Source organism: Staurois parvus, unplaced genomic scaffold, assembly GCF_062004578.1.
Source record: "Staurois parvus isolate SC_StPar_1 unplaced genomic scaffold, SC_StPar_1.0 ptg001270l, whole genome shotgun sequence".
Taxonomy (NCBI): Eukaryota; Metazoa; Chordata; class Amphibia; order Anura; family Ranidae; genus Staurois; species Staurois parvus.
This window is the reverse complement of record NW_028319066.1, coordinates 2,595,584-2,606,651: the sequence shown is the minus strand read 5'-3', so window position 1 is coordinate 2,606,651 and position 11,068 is coordinate 2,595,584. Positions and strand designations below refer to the sequence as shown.

The following is an 11,068-nucleotide window of genomic DNA, read 5'->3' as shown; positions in this document are numbered from 1 at the left end:
CTCCCCCTCTCTCTCTCGTCTCTCTCCCCTCTCCCCTCTCTCTCGTCTCTCCCCTCCTCTCTCTCGTCTCTCTCTCTCGTCTCTCTCTCTCGTCTCTCTCTCTGTCCTCCCAGTCCTGAGTTTTACACAGCTCTGCTACACCACAGAGCCCTATCTGGCAGGTGAGGACACCTGATTTTTCTCTGCTACAGTTAAGTAGCCTCCACAGGTCATGTCCTTCCCTTAGCCAGCGACTGAAGAGTGCACACTTAGTAGTTCATCTCTCTGCCACTCTGCTCTCTCGTATCAGCACGCTGTTTGTTAGCACACGAGTACTGCAACATAGCTGAGCTTTCCTGAACGGGGGACTGCATGAAGCGGATGCCAAGTCTGTCCGTAGAAGTGTATAATCTTTCCTTCTGTAGCAATGCTTGGAGGATCTTGATACCTAAGTCTGCCCAAAAATATATGTTTGGGGGGAGCCTGTGAACAATGTCTCACTGTTGTGCATTCAATGTCGTGAAGAATCCAAGAGGAAGATGAGCCCTTTTCTTGGTGGATAAGGCATAAGGATGCAGCTGGGAACTTTGAGAGTTCTGAAGTTATTTAGTGTATTTGCCCTTCAACATAACCCCCATTGTATGTGGTCAGTACATATCATTCCATCTCTTCACAAGAGACATTGGTAGTGGAGAGTGTCAGCTTTTTAATAATGGTTTCATAAAACCCTGCAGTTCCTTCATTATAGGAAAAGGTGACATCCATAGGGTTATGCCATCACGTGATTCATGGACTGTAAACCTGTATTCTCTCAATTACAGCCTGTACGGAGACAGTCACTGCCCCCGCCTCCCCCGAACACCATTACCTGGGAAGAGTACATGTCTGCAGAGAGTGGAAAGTAAGTTTCTTTTTTGTGTTTTTTTGTTTTTTTTTATAAAGAATAGCCCACTTCTACTTTCCTAATCATTTTTTTTTTTGCCTTAACCACTTCCAGCCCCAGACCAAGTAGTAATTTCTCGCCTCAAAATCATAATTTTTTGCTAGAAAATGACTCGGAACCCCCAAACAATATAAATGTATATTCACTTTAAAAATGTTTACAGGTTACCAGTTTACAGTTACAGAAGAGGTCTAGCACTAGAATTATTGATCTTGCCATAGCAATTGAGGCAATACCTCACATGTATGCATGTGGTTCAAATGCCGTTTACAGATGTGGGCGCAACCTATTTATGTGTTTGCTTCTGCATGCGCGAGCACAAGGGGATGGGAGCGCTTTACAAAATATATATATTTTTTTTTAACCCTTTCCCTTTAATAATTTTTTTTAATCCCTTTCATATTTCAAGGAATGTAAGCATCCCTTGTAATAAGAATAAGGCATGACAAGTTCTCTTTATGGAGAGATGTGGGGTCTAGAAGACCCCAGATCTCTCCTTTATGCTGGAAAGCATGAGCTAAAAAAAAAAAATCATCTCCAGGCTTTCCAGTAAAAAAAACTAGCCATGTTTATGCCTTGACGTCGCTCCCAGCCTCCCAGGATCATAGAGACGGCCAGGGACCATCTGGTAATCCGGGGCTTCCAGGTCAGATCTCCGGTTTGACAATCGCACGGAAGAGCATAGAGAGGTTGGGGGGAGGGAGAAACGCCCCCTTCCTGCTGCCTGTAAAAGCAATCCAGCAGCTAATCAACCCCTAGGATGGCTTTTACTAAAGAGGGACTCACTAGCTGAAAACAATATCTAGATAATACCTGTAGCTGCAAGCATCATCCAAATATCTCCTCTCAAACCCCGGGACATGATCTGATATCCACGGGGGGGGGGGAGTGGTTAAACCCCTTCCTAAGCCTTTTTAAGTTACCTTAAACCACCGTCATTTGACCATATGATACCTCTTCTGGGACTGGGGACTGGGAATCCACCTTAATCCTACAAAACTGCCATTGTTGAATTTTTAGGGTGTGTGCTCAGGTACTGTTATGGTTTCACCCTTCACTGTGTGGTGAGTCCATGACTTGGAACAAATGTGTAAGTCGGTTTCAGGTACCTTCAATGGCTGCATCCTTGTTAGTGACTCACTAAGAAGTGAACAAGGGTACGGATGACCTGCCCACACGTTATATCTTTTTTAAAAAAAAAACATATTTAACCAATCAGAATTTTGTATTGAGTTCATTTATAGTAGATAGAATAATGCTGAACATTTTCCTGTTGTAAGTGGATCCTGCTATTTGTATTGTAAAATAAATCCCTATGATGGAGGCAGATATTTAGATTTCACGATGGAGGCCTTTACTTTTTCTGAAAATACATGACGGCACCCAGGGACTCTGCCTTTTGGAAGTTTATCTTTGTTGAGCACTGTGTGTATCTTCGATCCCTTGTATTTAGGGCTCCCCATCTTGGAAGAGAACTTGTCTGCAAAGAGAACAAGAAAACCTTCAAAGCAACGATTGCTGTGAGCCAGGACTTCCCTCTAGGAATTGAATCGTAAGTGTCCCCTTATTCTGGCGCAACACATTCTATATTACTATCTGTAAGTGTTGGTGCGCTGCCGGATTCAGCAGGAACCAGCTGACTGGTGTGTACTCTTCTCTGTTCAACAGAAGCTGGCTTCTGTCAAAATGTCATGCTGGAAAACCATTCGGTCAGGCTGGAGGCATTATTGATGAGCGAGCAATGCCTTCTGCGGGCTGAAGGTTTATGTTGGCCACTTCCGCTCCAGACGTTTTTACGCCCTTCATGACCAGGCCATTTTTTTGCTGTACCGCACTGCGCTACTTTAACTAGTAATTGTGTGGTCATGCAATGCTGTTACCTAATTAAGCGAGCAATTATCAGGGCAGCCCCAAAAGTGCCCATCAGTGAAGGAGAAAAACTACCTGTTTAGAAAAACTTTTCTTGGCTTCTATTATGTAATTTTGCATTTTTGTTTTTCTTTAAACATACTGTCACTGATGTAGTACAGCGTCATACAGGGTGCGGCAACATAACTTCCTTTTTTCAAAACGCAATAAAACCCATTTTATGAATCAGAATTGTTTTTATTGCCTTTAATGTAGGTACATATATAAAGTTCTGTTTTACACAGTTTTGAAAATCATATCAGGTGGGTGACGCCCCCCATTGTCCATACACTGAATAAGCTGATTTCTGGCGTTTTTCATGACCTTTACCAGCATAGCAGCGGGTATGTTGGCAACTTCTGCGCGGATGTTGTCCTTCAGGTCTTATAGGGTCCTTGGACGGTTTACATAAACGCGGGATTTCAAAAAACCCCACAAAAAAAGTCGCAAGGGGCCAAATCGGGGGAGCGGGCTGGCCACTCCAAATCGCCCCTTATTGAGATGAGGCGCTCCGGGAAGTGTTCCCTTAAAACAGCCATTGATGCTCTTGAAGTGTGAGCCGTTGCTCCGTCCTGTTGGAACCAAATGTCCCCTAAGTCCAATTCATCAAGTCGTGGAAAAACAAATTCCTCCAACATGTTCACATACCGGTCTGAATTCACTGTCACTGTGACCTCATTTTCTTCAAAGAACCAGGGACCAATAATCCCAGCTGAGGCATTTGCACACCACACTGTGACTTTAGATGAATGCAAAGGCCTTTGATGCAATTCTCAAGGATTGGTGTCGGTCCAGTAGCGCATGTTCTGTTTGTTGATGCATCCAGTCAAGTGAAAATGGGCTTCATCACTGTAAAAAATAATTGCGTCCTCAGGGACGTTTTCGAGTACTGCCTCACATGCGTTCTTCCGAGAATTGAAGTCGCGTTCGGAGAGTTCCTGCACAATCGCCAACTTGTACGGATGGTAATGAAGGTCATCGTGAAGAATTCGCCTCACTGAAAGATCCGAAAGTCCAAGGGCAGACGCATGTTTGCGCGCAGAACGCTGTGGGGATCGCAAGATTGAAGCTCTCACTGCTTCGATGTTCTCAGGTGATCTGATGGGTTGAGGGACTCCAGCTCTTCATCATGTCGTACTCGCGGTTCCAACGCATGATGATGACTGACCTGGAAGAGAACAAAACTTTAGAACTACGCCTGTCGCCTCAGACCACTCCCGCCCCGCTATGGCCGCTACAGCCTGAATGGCACGCATTGCAAAAAAGGAAGTTATGTTGCTGCACCCTGTATAACTGGTGATCAGGGACAATGGTGAGAATTTTTTTTTTTTTAATCCATTTTTAACCCTGTGACCAGAGCAATACAGTGTTAGAAAGTTTTTTTTTTTGTTTTTGTTTTTGTTTTTTTTTTTAATGAATGCTTATACCAGTGAATTTTATTTTTACTTAATAATTGAGTACTGTCCGTGATACTTTTTTTATTTGCACTAACATACAACTTTGAGGACAAGCTTTCAGGGAATGTCCCCTTCTTCAGGTCCAAGCAGTGCTGATCACAATGTTTTTTTAGCAGAATGTTAGAAGAGATGTAGGGGATGGGGGGGAAAAAAAAACCCAGAGATAAGACACAGCAAAAGTAAAGTCTGGGGGGGAGACAACACTCACAGAGGCAGTCATGCTTGAGGTGATAGTCATAAAACTGTTAGATGCTGATTGAGGAATCCCATGTCCAAATTCAGGCCGTTATCTCTTGTGTCAAATACAATTATTCTTAGCTCAAAAGTTTTTCTTTCCTGAATGGATTTGAAATTTTAAGCGCTAAAATATTGAGGTCTCCCATAGTGTGGTCTGGTTGTGCGAAATGGTGTCCCAAAGGTGTGCAAAATCACCTCAATGACTATCACCTCAAGCATGACTGCCTCTGAGAGTGTTGTCTCCCCCCCCCAGACTTTGCTTTTGCTGTGTCTTATCTCTGTTCTTTTTTTTTTTTTTTTTTTTCCCCATTCCCTGCATCTCTTCTAACATTCTGCTAAAACATTGTGATCAGTACTGCTTGGACCTGAAGAAGGGGACACTCCCCGAAAGCTTGTCCTCAAGATTGTATGTTAGTGCAAATAAAGTATCACGGACAGTACTCAATTGTTTCTGTCGCAAATGCACTAATACGGCTACAATCACCTCAAGCATTTTTACTTAATGAAACTGATTAACTCAGTATATATTGTGGTTAGCTGTGATTGGCCACAGTTAATCACATGGTACGGATGGGCTGTGATTGGCTGTCCGTACCATGTGATAGCAGTGATTCGTCACAGTGAACAACACAATTGTAAGCAAAAGAATGACATGAAAGGAAGCCATTCATTGTTTACAATGGTTGGTCACAGGAATCACATGATACCGGCAGTGGGCCAGTACAGCGATCAGTCATCGGTGACAGATCGAGCCACAGCGCAGCCCCACAGCTGCCAGCAAGGCACGTTCCTGGAGGACGTCGTATGAATTCCACCCGGAATGGCAAAAGTCCCACCTATCCGTCATATTGCAATAGGCTGGGTGGGAACTGGTTAAAAGACGAGTGGAAAAGTGACATTCTGACATTTTATAAGCCATTTAGTTCACCTGCTTTGTTGGTTCCTTCTCTATATTGAGGTTTTAGATGCAATCGATCCTTTGTATAGATCTGCACATTTTAGGGACTATATAAACACAAGAAAAATATTTCCTTTTCTTACAGACTGCTGAATGTTCTAGAAGTAATTGCACCTTTCAAGCACTTTAACAAACTTCGAGAATTTGTACAGATGAAGCTTCCTGCAGGTTTCCCTGTAAAACTAGGTAAGTAACGTTCGATAAATAAATGAACACACAACACATAATAGATATAGTGTTATAGCGGCGCTAAATTAATAATAAAGTGATATAGTGAATGCCACAAAATGAATGTGAACCATGAAACAAAGTAAACATCCGTGATTAACATGCTCACAAAATAATATAAAATAGAATTGTGATGATCCAAAGTCCATAAACTTATTTCTTGTCCTTTAAATTCACCACGTGCTTTTATCTGATAACCGAGCGCTTCACCTGACGTGGCACATGGATGTACACTCACCACAGATAATTGCCTTCCACTCTCGTGGTTGGCAAACCAGCTTCCTGGGATATTCTTCCCAATTATAGGCGATGCTTATACATTGCATAAGAATGAAACTCCACTGCCTGGAGATATACCATGTAAAACACAGAGCAACGCTCCAATGGTATAGTATAAAACCAAGATCCTATAATTTAATGAATGGACATTAATCACCAGCAAACGAGTATAAAAATGCCCCAATCATTTGACCATGGATAAACCTGAAGTGATCATAGACCAGGTGCTCTCACCACCTCCGGATTGTTGGGAACTAACGCTGTTGTGTCACTTCCGGTCACGGTCTGACACATTGGGGTTTATTTACTAAAGCTGGAGAGTGCAAAATCAGACTCCCTTCTGCATAGAAACCAATCGGCTTCTAACCTCAGCTTGTTCAATGAAGCTTTGGCAATGAAACCTGGAAGCTGATTGGTTTCTATGCAGAAGTGAGTCTGATTTTGCACTCTCCAGCTTTAGTAAATAAACCCCATTTCGTCACTTCCGGTCGCCGCACCGTCACGGGCTGACGCATTTCGTCACTTCCGGTCGCCGCACCGTCACGGGCTGACGCATTTCGTCACTTCCGGTCGCCGCACCGTCACGGGCTGACGCATTTCGTCACTTCCGGTCGCCGCACCGTCACGGGCTGACGCATTTCGTCACTTCCGACTCGCTCATAGGGGTGACGGTTCGGCGTGTTGCTCTTTATAGAGCCGAGAATTGGAGAGAAAACAACACCCATTTGGTCAGTTTCAACATTTACCTCCAAACAGGAAGTGAGATGGGAACCTGGTGGAAGTTCCCCCAATGTAACAGTACAACTATGGGCAAAACAAATGTATTTTTGGGCAAAACAAAATATATACAAAATATAACTAATACAGGAACTCCATATGGCATGTGTAGTCATATAGACATGTATGGCAATCTACATAGGATATACATATAAAATATTAAAATTATACATATTAAACATAAATGAAAATGAGTTTAAAATTATAATAAAAATGAATTCAATCAATAACCCAAACTTGGATCAATATTTCAAAATTAGAAAAAAAGAAATATTTTAAATTTGGAATTTAAAATTAATAAAGCCAATTAATACATAATAAAACAGACATAAGAGACGATAATAATATACTAAAATAACAACTATCTAGATTTTTTTTTTCTTTTTTAGACACTAATTGCTTTTGCAGCAAGTGAGGCTGAAAGAGCAATCATTTCTCTCTCTGGCTGCATTCCTGAAGCCATTGAGAAATGCTGTGAGAGTTGTGATTGGTCACAGCTTATCACGTGGCACAAGGCTGTGGTGAATGGCTTTTGTACCATGTGATCTCTGTGATTGATCAGAGCTCACAGTAGAAAACCATCATGCCAGGAAATGGCATCTTGTTTACTACTGTACATGTGATCACTGAATGGCTAATTGGCGATCACATGGACTTTTTTGGACTTTGTAAAAGCAATAGCTGAGTTTGCACATTTTGGATGGTCTATACATATTCCCTGTATCAGGATTTAGTGCTAGCTGCCATGTCACACAAATTTTTTTTGAACTAGCACAGATTTTCTCAAATGGTTTGATGATCACATGGTACTGAGGCCAACACAGTGGCCCGGTACCGTGATCCGTGTTCTGCTGTGTCCGATGGATGCAGCGGACACAGATCGCGCCACTGTGTCCGCCCCATCGGCACTGATCCCATCCGGCCCTTTATGTGGATGAGCCAGATGGGGAGAGGTTAACAGTAGCCTTGAGAGGAAACACCTGAACTCCATTTTGAGGCATTGTCCACTATGAGCCATATAGAGGATGTGTATTGGTCAAGTTACATAGTTAGTCTGGCTGAAAAAAAGACAAGCGTCCATCCAGTTCAACCATAGAAAAAAAAGTTATAATCCTACACCCACAGTTGATCCAGATGAAGGCAAAAAAAACCCCAGCAAGGCATGATCCAGTTTGCTCCTACAGGGGAAAAAATTCCTTCCTGATCCCCCGAGAGGCAATCGGATATTCCCTGGATCAACTTTACCTATAAATGTTATATTCTGTGTATCCAAGAAAGAATCCAGGACTTTGTTAAAGAAATCCACTGAGCCGGCCAGAACCAACTCTTGAGGGAGTCTATTCCACATTCTCACAGCTCTCACTGTGAAGAAACCTTTCCGTGTTTGGAGATTACATTTCTTTTCCTCCAGATGTAAAGAGTGCCCCCTTGTCCTCTGTGATATAACTAGAAATGATGTAGCGCTAAACCAAAAACGATCATATCAGGCCCATGGACAATCTGACATCATGATGAGATTATATATATATATATATATATATATATATATATATATATATGGAAAGAACAAATTAGTGCGTGATAAAACTAGAAAATGAGATGAAACAAATGTGCAACCCCTGCACACAGTGCACATAAATAAAATGTGTCAATTCCTCCACTCATACAGAATCCATGGGCTATGTGTAGACCCGCACACCACCAAGTGCAATCCAAAAATGGCTGGAATGGCCTCTCACCTCCTCCCTGCGACCCTGCAGGGCCACAGAGCTTTATATATCCCCACTGTGTCAGAATAAGCTTCCTCTTGAGCGGATGGCTTCAGTGTTGTGTCCCCAGTATACTGCTTCCACCTCTCCTATGATATCCTCAGAGGTCAGCTGAGCAGGGTGAATCCCAGCTCAAACCCCAATAGGACAAAGGAAGCAGAAGACATCCTCCATAGTGTAAAATCGTTTTAATAAGATGAAATAAAATACTTGTGTACACTCACATTTGCCAGATGAAATACAAGCTGATACCCATACCATGGGTGTAAGCGTGTGGCTGAAGGGTGTTCCAAGATGGCGATATCATCCAAGATGGTGTATATCATTTTGTCCTCTGTGATGACCTCAGGGGGAATAGAGTCTCAAGTGTCTACAAATGTTTCCGCACATTTTACATGCTTTCCCAAACTCTTTTCTTGGTCTGCAGATATCCCTGTATTCCCAACCATCACAGCCACTGTAACGTTTCAAGAGTTCCGCTATGGAGAATTTGAGGAGTCCATCTTTACGATACCGGATGACTACAAAGAAGATCCAAGCCGTTTCCCCGACTTATAAAGACGTCTCACAGAGGATATGGATGTAGAGTACGATTCTGTGCGGGGAAAATCCGACGAGATTCCTTAAGCAAATCGCAGAGGCTCTGCGTTTTCTTTTGTATTGCAAGCGAACCGCTTCTGATCTCTCGTAATCTGTGATCCATTACCTCTAGGATTGATAACCAGCTGCACAGTCCGGCAAGCCAGGGGCATTATGGGACAATCTCAATACCCCCCACCCTTCTTCACACTTCCCTTTTCTCAGTTTAATTCCTCACTGCAGCTGCGGATCATCCAATTGTGTTCAAGGACTTTTTTTGACACTCAAATCTTGTATAATTCCACCTTCTATTTTAGGGTGAACTTTTAAATAATCTTTTTCCATAAATTATACTCTATGTAATATTATGTATAGATTCCTGTTTGCTGGATATATATATATAAAATAGAAGGCGTGTCCTTCTGTAGTCTACTTAAAACATTTACTGAATACACTGAATACATCAGTGCAGACCATCACACCCACCGGGGAGGCCAGACACCTGGCTCCAAAGTGGGTGCAACTTTTTTTTTTTTTTTTTTTTAACACATTGACATTTTTACTTAACTCTTTTTTCCTTTTTTTTTCTATTTAAAAAGAAATGTAATTGACCTTTTTATTGGCAGAAGCATCAGGTTTTTTTTTTTTTTTCTTTTGGGTTTTTTTTCTTTTTTTTGTTTTTTCTTTGTTTTTCCTTTTTTTTTTTTTTTTTTTTTTTTTTCTTTGTTTTTTTTTTGCATTTTTTTTTGTTCTTTGTGTGTTTTTTTTTTGCATTTTTTCCCCCCCCCCTCCCATAACCACCTGGGACGCAAGTGTCACCGTTACAGGCTGTGTTGAGTTGTTCTTTGATCAGTGCATAGATTTTCGTCATCATATGCTGGAAAGGGTTATATTAATTTTGTTTCAGAAGCCAGGCTGTCTCTGGAACGGGGTAACCGCTATCATGCAGCAGCTAGTTAAACAAGCTTTAAGGGGCTTTTTAAAGGTCTATGAAAAGGGACAGAACACGCTTGTGTAAAATGTTTTACTAGACAACCTCCTAACCTGTTTTATAATATTGCAATATTAGTCTGCTTGCTGGGAATTTTTAGTAAACACAAAAATTCCCTGGAAAAAAAAAAATGTGCTTTTCTTTTAAAGGACTGCGTTTTTATCATAAAATAATTACAAAAGGAAAAAAAATGCCAACGGTACTGTATGTTGATGGAAATTTCTTCCATGTGGTTTCCAGTAAGATCTGTGACCTTGCTGGGATGGAAACCTTTATAACGGACATATATGTATTTCACTCAGTGCACCCTGGGTAATATGAAGCAGATTTTCAGGCTCACAAGTCAGGTCTTCCAAAATGTTGCTTTTTACTGAAAGGGAATGAAGAGTCCGTTACCCCCTCACCCTGCCGCATTGAAGGTTGTCCCCGACTCCCCCATCACTGCAGAGATCTTTTTACTGGAAGATGTACACTTTGTCATACTTTTTGTTTTGCTGTTTGTTTTGTAACTAGTAAACAAGTTAATGATAACCATTTCTTGCTGGAACCACACCTAGTACTGGTTTAATTAAACAAAGATCAATCTGTTTTAATTGGCTTGTGTGCATTATTTCTCAGATTTTGTGTTTTTTAGAAATTTATTAAAGCAGACCTGTCTTATCCACTTGCCCTCTGGAAGATTTACCCCCAGTTCCTGACCAGGCCATTTTTTTTTTTTTTTGTGCTGTAGGGCTCTGCGCTTCTTTCACTAACAATTGTGCAGTCATGGAACACTGTACACAAATGAAATTTTTATTTTTTTTCACACAAATAGACCTTTCTTTTGGTTGTATTTGATCACCACTGGGTTTATTTTTTGCGATCTAAACCAAAAACATAGCAAAAAGTAAAAAAAAAAATGATATAAGACATCCAATTTAAAAAAAAAAAAAAAAAAAAAAAAATCTTCATAAATTTAGGCCA

General features: G+C 41.3%; 1 protein-coding gene across 1 annotated transcript; it reads left to right on the top strand.

The window, feature by feature from the left end:
- Window positions 1–797: 797 nt before the first annotated feature.
- Window positions 798–10,698, top strand: LOC149437690 (ankyrin repeat domain-containing protein 13C-like). Its single transcript, XM_089660772.1, has 4 exons — window positions 798–880; window positions 2,376–2,474; window positions 5,568–5,668; window positions 8,963–10,698. The coding sequence occupies exons 1-4, from the start codon at window positions 861–863 to the stop codon at window positions 9,091–9,093; spliced, it is 351 nt and encodes a 116-aa protein (XP_089516898.1). The 5' UTR covers window positions 798–860; the 3' UTR covers window positions 9,094–10,698.
- The last annotated feature ends 370 nt before the right edge of the window (window positions 10,699–11,068 follow it).

Excerpts from the sequence above, each read along its gene's own strand:
- LOC149437690 (XM_089660772.1), top strand. The coding sequence starts at position 861 with ATGTCTGCAGAGAGTGGAAA. Across the intron at positions 2,475-5,567 it reads TTCCCTCTAGGAATTGAATC|ACTGCTGAATGTTCTAGAAG; the intron begins GTAAGTGTCCCC and ends CTTTTCTTACAG. Across the intron at positions 5,669-8,962 it reads AGGTTTCCCTGTAAAACTAG|ATATCCCTGTATTCCCAACC; the intron begins GTAAGTAACGTT and ends CTTGGTCTGCAG.